This window comes from Puntigrus tetrazona, chromosome 23, assembly GCF_018831695.1.
Source record: "Puntigrus tetrazona isolate hp1 chromosome 23, ASM1883169v1, whole genome shotgun sequence".
Lineage (NCBI taxonomy): Eukaryota > Metazoa > Chordata > Actinopteri > Cypriniformes > Cyprinidae > Puntigrus > Puntigrus tetrazona.
Window position 1 is genome coordinate 12,419,964 of NC_056721.1, and position 19,469 is coordinate 12,439,432.

Here is a 19,469-nt window from a genome sequence, read left to right on the forward strand (position 1 = left end):
ATTTATAGAGCCTTGGTTATTAATAATCTTTACATCAATTCAGCTTTTTTTCTACAGCTCAGAAGTTGAACAGCAATGCAGTGAGTCACAAATAACTCTCATTTTGACAAGTTGTTGGTTCATTGCGGTGGACCTTGAGAGAAAACATGGAATACTATTTTACAGGAGGGTAAAAGCGAACCAAAGAAAAGCCTAAAATGCTGCACTTAAACTAAACACGGCATAGACTTACAAACCAAAATAAGTCATGGAATAACAGCCTGACCAGTCCAAACATGGCATACGCACTTACAGTATCAGATGTATCTTGCATCTTGAATAAGACAGGAATCTATCCAAAGTGACAAGGAAATATGTAATTAAAAATAAAAGTCAAAGCATGGAACCAACGTAGTATCAGTTTTTCCAGAGGATATGGAGGTTGAGGGGAGTTTAAAAGGTGCAGCTGGACACAATTCAAGCGTCTCTTTTCATGTACGTTTTGTCAGAGTCAGATGAAAGAAAGGTCACTGCACGTTGTACTCTCTGTGCGAATGCCTTTGTGTCAGTGAGGCAGTCTTAAGTGCTGCCAGGTGTGGGTTAAGGCTCATCTTAAACCATTTGATTAAATTACACTAATAAGGACACACTGAGGCTTCCCTAAATGACATAAAAAAATGCACAGATGCACGCAATGCAATGGTAAAACACACCATTACACATTCTGCAGCTATGTATTCGGAGAAAACCTTTCACATGTGTCATACAAACAAATACAACAAATGATACACATTAAACCTACATAACGTAGCTGAAATATAAAACTAGAGCTGTTATTTAAAAGAACATTGCTTAAAAATATATACATTTATTTTTCCATTTACTTTCTTTTAAAAACGTATTTATTATGACGTAAATAGTTTTATCATTTTTTTATTATGCAAATTAAAAATAAAAATGTAATAAAACTATTCACCTCATAAATTACAAATTTTTCAAATGACATCATATGCAGGTTATGTAATCAAATTAAATTGCATATATAAATATTTACTAAGAAAGTAATGAATTTTAGACTGCTTCTACTTTAAACTACAAATAGATGTTAAAAAGAACTAATTGTGATTCTTTACATTTTTCCGTCCTGTTTTAGAATTTAAAAAATATATGAAAAAATGTAACCCTTTATGCAAATGATTTTCACAGCAGAATGTTCTGCTTTATTGGTCTGTTTATACAGACTGAAACATTTCTGTCACTGAAGAACAGAAGAGCTTTATTCTTGAGGCTATGAAAGTACGCAAGATAAAAAAAATGTCGGGAAACTCTCACAAAGAAAACAAATAGTAGCACAGGCCACTGCCGTTGAACTTGCTTATATTTCCAGCAAGAAGAGGAAAACATTTGAAAAATCCATTATTCTCATGATTTTACGCTGATTGAAAAAGATATGCCTAATTCAGTCTTGCATATGAATGACAAATGAAAAGCACCTGCTCATTTTTTTTTTATTTGGTTTGCTGGAACCAAAATCATTGATCCAAAAAAATAAAACCCATCAAACTAAACTGAGCATAAAATCAGTCCCATTAAATTACAGTCAGCTACAGAGGTTCTGTTGGGGAGACAGAGAGTGCAAAAACAATCAGTTCTCCTACATAGATCTGATCTCAGAGTGTCCACATGTGTCTTGAGACTCACCGGATCATGGTCCAGTACAAACTCTCAGCGCACCGCCTCAAATCTGCAGATGCAGTTACGATTGATTCTGGTTAAATATCCACACGAAGAACAGGACTTTTCTAAATCGGTTTTATAGGAGTGGAGCGGAACTCTAAAGTGCCTTCAGAAATCCATTCTACCCCCTTAAAAAGTATGAGATATCAATCTTCCTCAACTGAATCTTCTCGCCATGCGCCTGGCACAGGTGTTAAGACTGGGAAGTATTAAACGAACAAATACACTTGGTGATTTTCAAGTTGAATATCATGAAAAAAGCTTTCCATTTTACAGTACATCGGATTTTTAATTATCTTCGTTAAGTCATGAATTAAGTTAAATAGACCATTAATCTTGCAGCCCTGAAGCTGTTCCAATTATCCCTCCAGTGATTGACCATAAATCATATGGTGTCTCAGATGTTAAAGGTAAGCAGTTAAGGGAGTTAAGAGAGAGCTGTTTTTACATAATCCATCAAAGCTGCTCTATTTGGATTGAATGTCAAGCAGACTGCCAGTTTCAGCTCAGCTAAATATTTAGACCATTGCCATTTAGCTTTAGTGATGTGCCAGGTAACTTGTCGGGGATCCACAAAAAATACACAGCTATAGTTCATATAGATACTAAAAGTCCAGCCCTATAGATTAAAGTCAAAGTCCTGCAAAACGGAGACTTCATCAAGGAGGGTCTGTTATTGTTTGATTTGAACTATTTTTTCAAAACGAAACAAAACAAAGACAAGTAAAACGAAGAAAAACAAAGCAAAATAAACAAAAACCAGTACAAAACAAACCAAAGAAAACAAAGCAAAGCAAACAAAAAGAAAATTAAAATGAAGTGAAACAAAGCAAAATAAAATAAATTAATTTAAAAAATATTTTTTTCTCCAAACTGTTTGTCCTACGAAGGGTCACAGGATATTGGACAAAACAAATAAATGGTAAATAAATAAAAAATAAACTCTCTCTCTAACACACACACACACACACACACACATGCTACAATGATTACTAATGAATATAATAAAAAAGTCTTTGCTAAGTCTTTCTATCCGCTATAGGATATTTGGATTGGGGAAAAGTACATGCCATTGGCTTTCGGTGGCATCGCTTTAGTCAGTAATTTGGTTAAATCCAGCGCTCATAATGCAAGCCTTAGCGTTGGAAGTATCCCAGAAGCTCTTCCGTCTTTTCCATGGATCTGTGACCTCTGAGGAGATTACAGAGGAAGAAATGTTCCTTACATTTATGACGCCGTCCTCTCGCCAGCAGGACTGATCTCACTGCAAACCTCACATATGCAATAAAACCTATCTCAGGTTGCAGGATTTTCAGCTCATCTTTATGAGCTGCCATTCTTCGACAGGAACTTCTTAGGAGATATTATGCCCTGCAACTATTAGTATGAGATGGAAAAATGTGGCTTGCTAAGTATGTCGGTTGCTGAGTGGTAAAGTGGTTTCGCAAAATGGTCTAAAGCAGACAAACAGAGTCCATGCATCTAATAGAGCTGTCTGTATATAGTCTAATGTACTGCCAGTTGAGCTCACTAATATTTCTTTTGATTAATAAGAAGGAAAGACGTACAGTTTAAGCCAAAACCTAATGAAATCCGTGCATGCTATCTTGACTTATAATATATTCCAAACCTCCCTCTTTATCTCCAAAACAAGTCTTATTGATGGACTTACAGATGGCTCAAAGTTTATATTATTGGCCGATTTGGACTGATCCATCACCCATGCAGATTTGAACGAACATGTGCAGTACTGTATGCATACAATAAACCATTTAGACAAATGAACTGTAGTCTCGGAAGTATGCATTCACTGTGGAATGTCTTTATGAAAACAGTTTTGATAACCTTTCTTTATCCAGCACGCTTTGTGGGAATAAAATAACTCCTACTGTGGAGGAAAACGTGATCCAAAAATTAAGATAATGTGGCTATGCAGTCTCATTAATTTCACTTAAATGAAGGGTGTGGATAAAAGAAAAAAAAAGTATTAAATCACGTGACAGTCACATTATTAATACAATTACACATTTCTACATATTATACTACCTTCTAATTAAGTTATACCTTCTCAATATACCAAATTATTTGAAATCTCATTAACACCCATATGTCATAAAACAGTGCTGAAGGAGTAACTCAGTTTAAACCGAACAAATGTACTCTGAACTCATGTAAAACTTCTGTTTTCAGTTACTGACCTAAATAGTGGTTGCGTGGTATGAAGGTCTGGACAAAGACAGATAAATTAATGAGTACTCCCAATGCCTTACCCAGTACTTAAAGAGGAAGTTTACTTTGGCCCCTCAAGTGATGTGTCAGCAGTCAAAGCACCTTTTGATGTCCACATAGTTCACTGAGTGTGACAAAGCCAAGCATGTCCTATCTAATGAGAGACGCTTCAGGTTTAGGACACTAGCCAGAGTCCACAGACCACACCTAAACACTTTAAAGCAGATCTAATAGAGCAGGGAGGGTCCGGCTCAACTCTTGCATGCTTATTAGGAATTTTTGGGCAACAGACAGACACCTGATTGGTGTGACATTTCCATTCGGTTTTTTTTTTGTTTTTTTGTTTTTTTTATGAAAATGTGACAAAATATGACATACACATGACAGGTCTTTCCATTCTCTCTGAGGGTTTGGTTAGTGTTCGAGCAAACTCCTTCCCGCTGGTTCATGTGAATAAAATAGAGATCGAGAGGTGTTAAGTGTCTAGCAGTGGAAAATGTAAAGTGGTTGTGGTACTGTGGGAATGCAGCCTTTCCAATAAGCAAAATTGGAAAGCTGGTGGGGAAAAGCTACTATGCCATTTCTTTTTTCCCCCTAGTGCTTTTGAGAATGAAAGGCCATAAAATTTTACAGTATGAACAAAGTAAGCATTCTTACTCCAGAGAAAGCTGGACACAATTTAGTTGTAGGATCGGCCACAAAAAAGACATTCTGGTTTATTTTATTTATAGAATCATATAAATAGTGACTGTAAAAAAAAACAAAAAAAAAAAAAACAGCCAACATACTTTCCAACATCACAAAAAGCCATTTCCCCTAATTTCACAATTTGGAAAATATGTTTGGTTTATTTTATATAACTATGCATCCCTTGTTTTTATGTGCAGCTGCAATCTTACCAGATGCATGAACCAATTAAGACCAAAAAGGGAAATAATTCCATATGAAAAGCATTTAATCTGGATAAAAGAATCAACAGTAACATGTCAGCATAGGGACCAGTTCTCACTATTAGCATGCCTATTATTAACATATTGGCTGTTTATTTTCTGCATGACCATATTTTCCAATACTAAGCAAAATATCTAAACTAAACAACTACCTTACTAATTAAAAAGCAGCAAATTAGGAATTAAGTGGCAAGAGACATAATAGCAAAAATTGGACCTTAAAATAAAGTGTGACCAAATCACTATGAAAATGTTATCATGACATGTGTATATATATTATAGCAAATATTATTGTATTAGATCATTTGAATTCACCACACTGAAATATTTAGGTTTCAGTTTTACAACTGGACGACTCTTCTTAAGTTCCCAAATAGTTCACCAAAAACTGCTGTCCACTTTCTTGTTTGACAGAAAAAATTAATTTTTAATCAATACCAATTTACAAACCATAGATATGCAGCAAGAGTTCTCCATAAAGTCATAATAGAGTTTTTTACGTGTCATTTTTAACAATTATTCTAACTGGTATCTTTGTATAACAAACCATTTGTTCAAGTCAAATGTAAAATAATGAAGCCAATACTGAATCCCTGCTTATAGATTACATAAAATACTAATGCTGTCAATAGAATATTTCAAGGCGAAACTCATTAAAAACGCACTCCCGGCTCACATTATTTTCCTGTTCTGACTTGACAAATCCCATTAAATTTAGGATTAAATGCTCAAGACATGGGTGTGTTTTGAGGCTGAAAGCCATTCACCCTGGAAAAGTGAGCCCAAGAGAGCAAAGCCTTGCCAATTTGTCTCCGCTGAACACCAATGCTGTTCCATCTTCCAAACAGATAACCACTCCAACAAAAACACAGCGCTAGTCACGTCCCGAGTTACCATGTTCTGACGCAAACCATTAGATAAAGCACTGAAGATGTCAAAACTGTCTAGACAGGTCTACTGCCACTTATCCCAACACTTCCTACCGTATTATGCAGCAGAGATTAGTAGAAAAATATTGCCTCATATTTCATGCAATTGAAATCTAAATACCCTGTTATGAAAATTAAATATAGACTTTCCCTGCTGGGTCACATATTGTAAGATAACCCCCCCAAAAAAGCCTTATAATGTCTTATAATGATTACTGACTTTAATCAAGCTTTCACTATGGATGTTTGTGTTCATGGGAAAGATATAACATATTCTGCTTACAATGAAGTAAGCAAGGTCTCAAAGTATGGCTATATATTTAGACCTTGTTTTGTTTGGGCTTTTTTCCCTAATAATTCTCTCGTCCAAGCTGTACATTTCAAATCCAAGAGCACTGCAGGGGAAAAAAGATATCAAGCAGTTTGGATCTAATAAACAGAATGAATGTAATGCCACATTCATCTCAGAGATGCGTAGAAGTCATGCTGCTGAAAGACTAGTGGGTCAAACATGTACCGTAAGTACATAATACAGCAAGTTATCTTTCCTGACACAATAAATCTATGTAAATGCGATATTTAGGAATAAACGTAAAGAGAACACAATGTCTGTGTGTATCGGTTTCAAAGAGTGCACATCAAGGTGAGGTTGGCAGTTTGAAGTATTTGTTTTAACCTTTAGCCTTTAAATCCCCTGATAACATGTAACCCAAATTCTGATGAGGGTGAAGGAGAGCACACATCGGGTGACTGTGAACAGATGGGAGTCATTGTCTTTATAGTCATCCGGGCAGGGAGAACAAAGGGCTCAGCATCTTTACGACAGAAGTATGCAAACTGCAAAACTAAATCTTGTGGGTCCTGACACGCTGACCTCAGCAGGATATTTGTTTCTTCATTTGGACTCAAAATTAGGGTCCGCTCTGAGGCTCAGTTACTGTCGACACCTGCGACAGAACCACACGGGGACGTTTTTCACTTAATACTTCCACATTAATCAAATGGAGAGATTGCACCTGCTTCAAGACGTTTTCTGGAATACATCTCATTTTATTTTTATGAATTCCCAGCATCAAAGCAGTAACACGTGTGAAATGAATAAAATCATACTACGAAATGAAAAGTTCAAAGGATAATAAACCTGTGCTATTATTTTAATTATGAATTTCAACAGATTTTTTTGAATAAAATCAAAACTAAAAAATGCATATTAGGAATAGTTAAAAATAAACTGAAAAAAATATGCCTTGTATGTAAAAGAATATGTATATTAGAAGTACAGTACTTAAACTAAATCTATTTTCCATGTACATCTCTAAATTTGGTGAGTTATACATTCAAAAAAATTCTGTCATCATTTTTTTACTCTCATAACATTCAAAACGTTTTTATCTGAAACAAAAATCAACTAAGTGTAAAGTTTAGTAGCAATTAGGAATGTAATAGATCTTTCCTAATGACATCTAGGTGAAGTTTTAGACTTCTTAGCTTTTATTTATTTATGCCTTTATTTTTATTTTTTTAATTTCATAAACCTTTAGCAAATATCCGATTATTATTATTCAGCAAAAACAGACAAAAAATTTACATATGAGTTGTCTTATTACCAAAAATAGTACATCTTGCCCCCACTAGAGGGCAACATTGACACGTATCTGGAAAAGTGTTTATTTTGGTCATACTTGTCATTTTCATAACAATATATGGGTGTTGAGAATGAATAAATACTGGCACAACTTTTTTTTTTAGGGTGAATTATTTCTTTAAAAGCAGTAAAGAACCATTTAGTCATGATAAAAATAACTTGTTTCAGTAAAGAGCTTCAGGTAGCGTGTGGTGTCATGTTCCCAAAAAACTAAATAGCCTAAGTGAGTAGAGAAGGATGTCCCACTGAGGACAGTAAGAGGAGAAAGTAAAGGTCCCTGCAGTGGATCTCTGCCAACACAGGTGTGCTGAGAACAATAAAGGAAAAATCTCTCTCATGAGGTAATGGTTCAGTCCAGGCTAAGGGAAACTACCGCATTAGGCCATTTTAGCTTTGATTAAACATGTATTTGTAAATCTGAAAATGAATGAGGGGTGAATTCACTTACTCTATGTGAGGTAGATTGAAAAAAAATGCTTGTTTTAGTTCTTACTTTGTTATTCTGAGGAGCTCCAGCAATAACACACCTTATGCCACTAATCAAGCCTGACACTAGATTTCCTGTTTGTTAGCTTGCCATGAGTGAAACCACATTAGTGCCAATGGGAGCAGAATCACTCATCCCTTACAGTCCTCAATAAAATCCTTTCTGAACGCAGTAGGTACAACAGATCCTTGTGTTTTATCTAGACAGTGGAAGAATAGGTTACGAATATGCGATTAGGGAGTTTTCGTGCAATCTGGCTTTAAATCACACAGTCGCTTATAAGAAAATTATATTCAAAAACAGAGATTTTAATTAAAACAAAGCTAAAAACTTATTAGAACATTATCCAAATGAAACATTTTTTCTTGAACACACTGAATCTGTGTACATACATAGAAATACAAAAAATCTAAGAGCTCAAAGAGAGCCTACTGCTAAAGCTGAAGATTTCTTATTTTCACTTGTCTGCCACATATCAGCTATTGCTGCTGCAAAGCATTTCTTACATACTGAAAGCTCCAGTGCTATCAAAACTGAGCACCCCATCATGTCGCCACAGAACTATCTGAGAAAAAAACCCAATGCTTTCAATTTTATGCGTTTCCCAGACTTTTGGACCAAATCATTTCCACAACTTTTATTCGAATTCCAAGTACAGAGCAATTTGTGAACCGGTTCGACTGATTCATTGACTCGATTCAGCAAATTTGACTTTATCCAAGAAAAATATCCACATCTTTTCTAGGCCTGGAAAACATAATTCTAAAATTACCTGGCATTATTTCAAGAAATACAGTGTCTCTTTGTCCTTATTTTTCGTCTAGGTTGGAAAAATTGCATGCACATAAATAACAGCTAGTCAAAAGCTCCAGCATCTAATACGAATTTAGTATGGACTTCATTCTTTAAAAAAAAAACATTATATACAGAACGCATTATCCTTAACATTATGAGAAGAATGACAGATAACATACAAAAGCCAAAAGCAAAGATGGATGAATGAACAGAAATGCATAAAAATTAAAAAAAGATGGGTGGATAGGTGGATGGTTGCATGGACAAAAAGACTTAATAGTATCTTAACCATGTAATGAAACACCAAACTGTGGTCTTGGCTTCACTAAAAAGGCTTATGCTGAATCATGGTTGTGAAAAAGTAATAAAGATCTACAAGTAATCTGATACAGAATTACACAATAACATACTGAACAAACCTGAACATGCTACTATATATATATATATATATATATATATATATATATATATATATATATATATATATATATATATATATATATATATATGTAACCTTTAAAAATGATAGATGGCATAGAGAAAGACGATCTTTATAAACTCTTGATTGCTTCTAAACTTTTTCCTTGTTATTGGGTATTAAGGTTTACATTTTGGGAACCCCACAAGGGAAAACTCGGTCTTGGTAATAACTGCAATTTACTGCTCATAAATATGTTTGTGTGATTTTATTATTTGTGATAAATCTTCTTTCTGGGGAAAAAAAAAATCTGGACCAGTTTCCTTTTCTCTCTTCACTAAACCCAGTGCCAACATAGAATAATGATCTCCTAATAAGCTATTATCCGGGCAATATGAGCCTTTAATACCTTGCTGCAATTCCCTCACAGGTAAGTGACTTCCCGAATAATACCCCACCATGACACACCAGAGACACAAGGAAAATAAAAAATAAGATGGTAAGAGAAAAGAGACATTTCCATTTCACTTCAGAGAGTCCTAACTCCATGATCCCTCACATTAAGAGTAAATAATGAGAGGACTTTATACACATCTACAGCTACTATTTTTGTGAAAGTTTTTCCTCTACACATGTCTCCAATCAGATTTCAGTTCAGGGCAGTAATACGTACTGTGACTCATATACATATATTTCATCAAGTTCTAGTGGGAGCTGGATGTCTTCCAGATATAAATGCTTGAAACTGAACATGCACGTCTTGACATCTTGATAGCAGGCGTCATATAGTCCAGGAAAAAAAAATTGTCTTTTTTTTCTTAATTGTTTAGCATTAAGTTTAAAACTAAATTTTTACTTAACTTGCCAAATGTCAGAATCAGTCTAAAAGTTAGAGAATATCAAATAAGTTTACTGAATATTCATATATATGAATTATATCTTGTAGCTACTAATACAAATACTGAGTAAATCAAAAGGCATGTGAAGTAACTAAGGATACCAAAAAGAATTTTGTCTCTGGTTATGATTAATCTTATCAAGTCCAATTCTTTAATGGTTCCATTAATGATTCTTGTAGTACTACGGCAAAAAAAGCAAAAAATTATCATTTAAAAATGTCTTAGTATAGTTCATTCAAAAGTTTTAATTAGGCTGTGTTTTACTCACCCTCGAAGCATCTTAGGTAATGTTCTTCTTTCAAATGAATCCAATCAGAATTATATTAAAAATTGTCCAGGCATGTCTATCTCTAATATTGCATGGGGCAAGTGTCCGAAACGGTCTGTCCACTTTATCTTACAAAAACAAAAGGACACAAAACACATTCGCTACAGGAGGCCTTGATTCACCCACCGGAGTCGTGTGAGACATGTTTATGTGCTTATGGAAGCACATACTTTATTTAATGTCTCCCAACATGTAAACAGCAAACACCCGTTTAACCCCATTGAAAGAATCGGACAGTTTTTAATATAACTCTGATTAGATTTGTCTGAAAGAACGTATACACCTAAGATGCTTCAAAGATGAGTAAACCACAACCTCATTTCAATTTTTAGATGAACTAACCATATAATTATATATTAAAAAGCAATATTACACAAACTATGTTTCCATCCTATTCACTTTTTGTTGTCTTGTATGTGTCGAACAGTAAATTCAGCAGCAGTGTCTCCGCACCGTTGAACCGAAACAATGTTCCTCTCACAACAGAGGGATGCACATACGAAAACCATTAACAGATTGATTAGTTACGGTATTTTTTTTTTTATGGAACTAATTCTGCACAAGAATTGGTTCTTAGTTACCAACCCTAGAAAATTACATACAACGCTTTTCATTTAATCACACTCATGTGTCCATTTTCAAAACAACCATTATGAATCATCCAAGCGTAAATGTCTATTTTTGAAGCACTTGTTGTTTCTGTTCTTAGGGTGCTCAAGTGTCCTTCGAAGGCATCTAACACAGGAAGAAAAAAAATTAATGGCCCGTACTTCTGTGCAGCATTACTCAAAGATGTCACCCTGTCCCGCATGGTTTTAATAAAAAGCTTCCAGATATATGAGTCCCTACAGAGTTTATGGTAGAATGCATCACCTGCTACTGCTAGTACAAACTGTAGCTCTGGGAATTAAATTATAACCACTTAACAATGTGTGTGGCATGAGTGGTTAAGTTCAAGTACAGGAAACATGCTCTTTTATGATTTAAAAGTATTTGAAAAGCATGCCGTCATGACTCATCTGGCTTTACTAATGCCTTCAGAATACCTTTGTGTCATCTGTAAGTATTTGTGGCCTAGCCAGCAGAGCCATGGAAAACGTCAAGGATATTGTCTAACATTTATCTAGGAATGTGGGAGCATGACCAGCATTCGTCTTGTATCAGGGGTTTAGCGATAGAGCAAATTGCTGAAGTATTTCCTCCTTTATCAAACACATTTCGGCACTGAATTTTCAGTAGATACTGCAAAAAAAACAAAAAAACATTGCTACTGCACATAATGACAACCGACACAAGGATTCAGTGAAATGTAGACAGGAAGAACAGCATAACTTTCAACACTTAAAATGCTACAAGTATTTAAAACCAGCAAAGTTTTCAATTCATAATGATATGTGTGTGTTTAACATGTGTTTTAACATAAATGTGTGTGCATTTAACAGTTTAAGCAAAATAAGGCATTAAAGAGAATTTAGCTTAGTACTCCGTGTGCGCTTCTTTCTGTGTGCGCTTCAGATGCGTGGTTTCAGAAATATCAGAAGCTTCAATTAATAATGTTTATAACGCATGATTTCGGCACGATAGAAATGATAATCAAAAACAGAAATCTGTAAACGCAGTGTTTTATTCTGGACAAGGAAGCAGGGAGCAACAGCTTAATTTTAATTTAAACAATCAAATATAATAAATTGTGCTGTCAAATGATTAGTAATTAAATCCATCCGATCTAAAAGTCTTAATTGTTTACCAAATATATAAGTGTGTACTGAGAAACATTCTGAGAAACATCAACTTACTGTATATTACATATTGTACAAAGGAGCATAATAGGTGTCATTTAATACAATATTAACCCAATTCTATTTAAAATGCAATTTGCTAATTCTGCATAATAAAATATAAAACTTATTTTTTGCACTACTCACTAAAGTTCTGCCCACGAACAATCATCAATTTTCCAGTCTCCTCTGTGCATATGTGCCCTTTGACCTCAGCGGCACAGAGCCTTCACATTAGCAAACACAGCCCAGTTTGCTGAAGGAAACACTAGCCCATTTTCCACAGATACTGCTTCTGTTGCCTTTACTACTGGTTTACCAAAAGCACACATCTGAGATTCACTGAGTCTCTGCAAATTAATCTCCCGTCAGTGATCAAAAACATAAAAAACCAAAAACAACAACTCACTGGCATTCACAGTTTTAAAGCAATAATCAAGAAAAGTTGTTTTTTTAAACCATATTTGTGCAATAAATGAGGCATATAAGACATATTGAAGTGGTTCAGGAAGTTAATTCTCATGACAAGATGCCTACAGGATGTTTGCACTACTTATGATAGAGCACTCATCAAGAAGAAGGAGACTCACAAAATCTCAAAAGAGGATTCACAAGAAGAAAAGAGGCAAATAATCTGTATTTAACTGTAAAACATCAATGTACTCTTTTGTGCAAGTGAATGAGTTTATATAGGGCTGCCAAAGTTGTTTGCACACCAAGGATGTTCGCCCAGGAATTTTTCAATATGAAAACAACATTGCTAGCTACTTTATGATGTCTACGATTCCTGAACTCAAAACAACCTCTACTGTTAAAGCAATCAGTTTTGCTTTAGCCACTGAATATATTACAGTAAGAAAACTGTCATGTCCAATACATCCATTGAAAATTAGATTCACAGCCTCTCAATGTAATGACATCCCTTGAGGGAAACGCATCAAGACTACACCACACACCTCAGCCAAAGCTATTTCACACAAATAGGTTTCGATGTAATTCATGACACAAGGTGCATTGTGGGACTACTTTCTGGCCTGTTATGTATGTTGTACCTATGTGCTAAAATTCAGAACTTGAACTTGAATTGGTCACACAATGGATTTGCTTTGTTTTTTCTTTAAAATCACAGAATGAGTTGGAAACAATTGCGCTTCTAAAAGTGAAAAAATATCACTGTAAAAAGATTAATAAGAAGAGAATTTAATGCAGCATATTTTTTACTTACAGTTTATGTCTTCGATTTCCTTTGACCTTTGTAATACTTGGCATGTCTTTAACCTCTTTGTTAAAGTTAATTTTCTGTTATTCATGATCTGGATGCAGTACTTATTCAACTTCAAAGAAACAAAAAAGAAAAGAAAAAAAACAAACAAATCGAGAACTATCGATTGTTTGTATCATTTGTGTTTATATAATACATATGTGTGTACTGTGTATATTTGTATGTATATTGTATATAAATGCACACACATAGTTAAAATATTCAGCATATATAAATAGCGATTAGTCACGATTAATCGGTTTGACAACACTAAAAGGAGTGATTAATTCAGCTAATTTGCTGCAGTTATAAAATCCTTTATTCTTCTTTATTTTGCACATTAAAGTAAGAAAGCTCAAAATATAATGATTTTCAGTCATCTACAATTGCTATTTTGTCAACACATTTTACATACTTAAGAATTTTTGCAAGACAATTCATATGTGTGCACATGAATTTGTTCTTAATCTCATTCTAATGTTAATATATTTGGAGTATTCTAAGTGAGCAATCCTTTTCTGAGGTTAGTCATTTGCATAAATAAGTGTTTTCGACCAAACTCTCAATTTAATAATAATAATAATAATAATTATAATAATTATATATTTCATTTGTAATGCGCCTTTCTCACACCCATAGCGCAAGAAATTTGAGTAATATTGAGTGGCGAGAATTTATGGCCTTTGATCACTCTTAGCAAACATACAACGCTTTCTAAAGACGTTCTCAAAACCAGTTCAAACACAACACCAGTGAACTTTGAGTGCTGCTGCAGCAGAACAAGTACCGAAACTTGCTATTGCCAATACATCCACTGATATGCTGTTGTGAGCATGTAGGAAACACTGCTGCTGCACATGGAATTTATATGAAATAACCCTCATATATAGCATACGTGAATCACCATGTAGCAGATCTATACAGGTGGAGCTGGGGGAGGTGGAGGTTTTCTGAAGAACACTGGAATTGCTTCAGCAAACACTAGCAAAGTATTTGAAAATTAAGCAGCAATAAAAGAAACCAATCAGTTGCGCCATGTGACTATTGAGTCATAACCTGTCAGCCTGCACCATCTAGAGTTTCATGACATACTTTGTATTTACAATGAAATCAGTTACCATTGCAGTGGGGCTTAAACATAATGATTAATGTAACTGAAACTGATGTACACATTACACAAATTACATTACACTATCCAACAGGTTTTCTATTTCGATGAATTACAGCGCACCAAAACTGTAATCCTACCACTCCTGGAATGATAAAACATCAGATCAAGACAAAATGGATAATGCCATAACTGTAAAATAAAGGGCTTTTGTTGTACCATCAATTGAAGACAACAATTCCCAAGATGTTCTTGAAGACGAATGGATAACACAGGACACAAAAGCAGCATAAATCTGCATTAAGCACTTGGCATACATAAGAACTGGGATTTGGGGATTTTCTTTTGCCCTGTTGTTGATGATTCCCACTGACGGTCAGCCAAAATGTTTCCTCCAGTTTGATACATGTGGTGTGACCGATGCCTGAGGAGTGAGACAGAATACCGCAGCTGTGCTGCGACTAAACCCTCAGATTTGATCTTCCAAACATTTGCTCTTACAGTCAGCGACCGCTATCAGGGCTTATAGTGAGCTCTGAGGTCATATCTCTGGTTGGTTTAATATAAGATCCGCTCAATGATGTGAGTGTCATAAAGGGACATGCGATCGAACACTTCATTTGACCACAGGAATGAGAGTCATTCCATCATACCCGTGAGACAAAGGGGTTAGTAACAGCAGGTCCATATCTACAAGTCTTGTAGCCTCTTGGGCTGCATCACACGCAGTCTTCACGAGGCAGCAGATCTAGAGAGGAAGACAGACCACCTGCTGAGGTTTGTGTCCAATATAATCATTTGACTAAAATGGCAGAAGAGGCCAGAAAAGAATCGTTCAAATTTCTCGAGGAAAATTATTTCTAGTAATCGTGCATCCAACAAAGAAAATAAATCTCTTGCAATTATTTAGAGAATGTGATTTAAAAAAGCAATAAAAATAATGTCAATTATCACCATTCAGGGCTACTAATGTAGCACAACTGAGCAGCGAGAATCATCTCAATCATCTCGCCTCACACTATCATCGAGCCTGTTACAATTGCAGGTATTACTTCCACCAATAACAAATTCAGAATGCATCCCTGTTGTTATTCTTGGATTTTTCAGATCTCTGAGTTGATTTCTTTAGAAACTCTCAGGCTTTCCTGTCATATTTCAGAGAAAATAATGTTAAGTTAGCTTTGCAAATAACACATAGAGTCCCTTTGGAAAGAGCAGAACACAGGCAAGATGGAAAATGTAAGACAATGTTTAAACAATAAAAATGGAATTACGTTTCTGTGATATGGTCCATACATATCTCAACAAACAATCCAACATTTTTGCGATTCCACTGGTTCTTTGGGGAGCATTCCAAAAACCACATCAAATCTTTTTCACATTTCCACAAGCCGAAAACAACAGTTTTAGTAGAGCTTATTAAATTTAGGAAAGCATTTCCAAGTAGATTAAGCTTGAATGAATCTGTTGTAGTTCATCATTGTTCTAGCAGATTAAATAGATTAAATATCATCAACATCCTCGTGTTCTCCAATCTATCTTTTAAACAGAGTTCATAATTATCAGCAGGATCATCTTTTTCCTGTCAGCGATAGTTAACGTTATGTCTGTAGGACACTTCTCACCCGGCATTTTAAAACTCTTCCGGCAGGATGTGTCTGCACATAGTTGGCTTTCCTCCTGTGGGCTTTGCCAACTAAACTTTACTACACAAACTTTTAACACTGTCCACTTTTGATGCTGTCGAGCCTGGTGTTGATTACATTTTGTCAAAGCCTATCAAAGCAGTTCTAAGAAAATTATAAACAAACTAATTAAATGTGTTACAACCCACAGATTTGTAGGCACTCCAGTGATGGAAAGCTGCTTTGTTGCTAAACTACAATTAAATGATTTTATGATGATGAACTCTGTTCTTTTGACAAAAAGTAATTAGCAACAATACACACTCCCAAACAATAACAACACTAAGACCAACAGAAAGCAGATAACCCAGAAAAAAGGTTTTTTTATTTAAACATACGAACAAGTGAAATAGTTTACGAAATAAATTCATTTATTTGAACAAACTGATTGCCTAAAATGTTAGGGACTACAAAACCAAGACCTTTTGAGCAGATCTTTGAATGTTTATTATGAGACTAAGTCACATTTTTCCATGTCAAAGCATCTAACACCCCCGTAGTTTTGTCTGAAACACAAATCACGCGCCATGCTCTACATTTCCTACTTTCTAGCACTTTCTGCAGCAGCCAGAAGGTCTTTGGTAACCTTCATGAATTTCCCACCCGCACAGACAATGCAGCTGTGCAGAAGGACCCCAGAAGCCTCCAGAGATCTGCTCTAAATCTCAGTCACTTCACAGAGAAGCCAGACTCTCCTCCAGAACTGTATTCTCACACTCACTTTCACAGAGGTGCCATAAGGGAACACTGATCCTACAGTGTTCGGAAAGGGATTTGACTGCCCTATCAACCCTGCTGTGACCTTAGAGTGCTTATGCTCTGCTGATGCACCTGGAGGCTGTTCTACACGAATGCAGTGGAAGTGCTGATGAACAAAATGAGTTAAGCAGACTGAGAAGTCTAGAGGATGCAATGATGAAAGTGAGAAGCCCTTTGGGAGGAAAACATATATACTGATACAGGGGTTGGATGACATGTTAATTCTCTCTCAGCAGTATCATAGGAAAGAAGAAAAACTGTCTTTCATTTAAGTGTTATCATGACACTGATGGAACACAGTCTGTTAAAATTCATCACACAAGCCAACTGACATTCACCGAGTGCTATAAGAATGAGAGCTTCAGTTCAAAGCTCAGATAACTTGTGTACTCACCATACTGACAGGTGGATCCATTGAATCCTGCGGGGCAGTCACAGAGTTGATGCATGCGCCCCGTACACACACCTCCATTAAAGCAGACTCCGTAAGTGCAGAGAGCTGGAGCAGAGAAGAGATTTAGAAGCAGACAGTCAAGCAAACTGTTCTACGGGGAAATTTAACAAGAAAAATACATCTTCACAGAATGTACTGAAAGTTGGTTCAACGACACGATCAAATTATTAATTGTTTGTTTTATTACATCAGGCAGCGATAATGACAAATTACTTATAATATTCTGCTTGTTATTGCTATTCAGCTGCTAAATCTGTTACAGTAAATGAGAGGAATGTAAAAACTAAGTAGAATTACTCCCCAAAATTTAGTTTTTGATGACTGTCATACTAAATAAGTAAATAAACCAATAAAAGGAATAAATAAAGCAATAGTCTACTATAAATTCATATTGTGTCAATTTGACAGCCGTTTATTTCAAGCAAAAAGATCATATCATCATATCATCTTTTTGAAAGTGCTCTGCTCTATTTTTTTAAATATCCTTTCTATCTGACAGACGTAAATCAACAGCATAATATAGCTTTGTATGATATTTGTAAAGTTGTAAAGAGATTTACATGTATTAGGACTACACCTGTTGTTTATTAAACTCTTGACAGAGGCTGAGAAGCAATTACCTCTCATAATGAATTTGATAGGATATTATTGTAGAATTAAGATGTATTGGGGATCCAAAAAAAACACCCTAAAACAAAAATGGCCCAAGATGCTCACCAAACTCATTCCACCGAAAGTTACAGTAAATGTTCTCCACCTACAGTTGTCTTTTGATGATCACAAAGGTTCATTGTGTCCTAGCTCACTGAAAGAAGAGGTCACTAAGCCTTCCAGATTCTTACAAAGCCATTCATGAGAAGCTATGTTCTACCTTTTTATGGCCCTTAAGCACCAAAACATGTTTAGGCTGCAATGAACTGGCTGCCATGTCATTTTTAAATGACAAAAACACGCTATGCCATGTCATCAAGGGCAAACCACTAGTAAGTAGTAAGAGAAGCTAAAGAATTTTAGCAATGCGGGCTAACTATTAAAACCCTCATCTTTTCGATTATTCTCGTAGATTTCAACACAAAACTGACTAAATCCAATAATTTACTATTTGATATTAGAGACTATACAGTTCCATTCTGCCCAAATAACAATCCTAAACCATCCTGAAACAAGATAAAGAGTCTATTGAAATGTTGCTGGTCCTCAAAACGAGCATCTGATGAAAAGTTTCTGTACATGATTGACAACAGCAACAAAGCCGGAATCCCTCTCATTGAATCTCCAGAGAACAACAGGAATCTCATTAATCATGTAAGCTATTCACTACACAATCCTTCAGTGAGTGATGTTTATGAATCATTAACCTCAACCATACAAATCTTCTCTTTAAGGGCCTATAAATTCATTTGGATGTCTGATGAGATCTGACAGTGGAAATACTTACGATGGAGGCAGCCTGCCTCTGCACTGAGCTGAGACCATCCAGGACAGCATTTGTGCGTACTCCTAAAATCTTGTCTGTAGACCTGCCTGTAGCCTAAGTAGTAAGCAGTCCTACAAAGTGATAAAAACATGTTTGCTATAAAACTAGATAATAACATGAATTCTTACAATTGGCCAATCAGAATTAAGCATTTCAGAGAGCCATGTAATAGACTTCTAAACCCCAATTAGTTCAGCATTTGTTCAGTGCAATGGCAACATTTAGCAAGCCTAGTGCCTGTTTATTGAGGGCTATTTAATGATCTTCCATTATTGCCAAGAGGGTTGATGGCTCTGAGACTCTCAAGCTTTCTTTTGATTCCCAAAGCATCTGAGACCCTTAATAACCATCGTCTCTCAACAACAGGATCGGTTTCTAACTGCTGTCTTTCTCTACCCCTCTGCCCATTCTCAAAAGCGGCAAGAAGTTGGCTGGCACTGAAAGGTGTGCCAAAGAGAGATGGCTGTCGGGGTAAAAAGGACTATTGATAGTGAATCAGGACAGAGGGACTCTTTACTACATGCAAAATCTAGTGCCAGCTTTTCAAGTAG

The 19,469-nt window shown here is 35.6% G+C and overlaps 1 protein-coding gene across 1 annotated transcript in view; it reads right to left on the reverse strand.

The window, feature by feature from the left end:
* megf6a (multiple EGF-like-domains 6a) overlaps positions 1–19,469 on the reverse strand; it is a 55,418-nt gene that overhangs the window by 35,121 nt on the left and 828 nt on the right. The window contains exons 3-4 of the mRNA XM_043224674.1: positions 18,880–18,989; positions 17,382–17,486 (exon numbers count right to left, since the gene is read on the reverse strand). Coding sequence (XP_043080609.1) covers positions 17,382–17,486; positions 18,880–18,989 — 215 coding nt within the window. The remainder of the gene's footprint in view (positions 1–17,381; positions 17,487–18,879; positions 18,990–19,469) is intronic.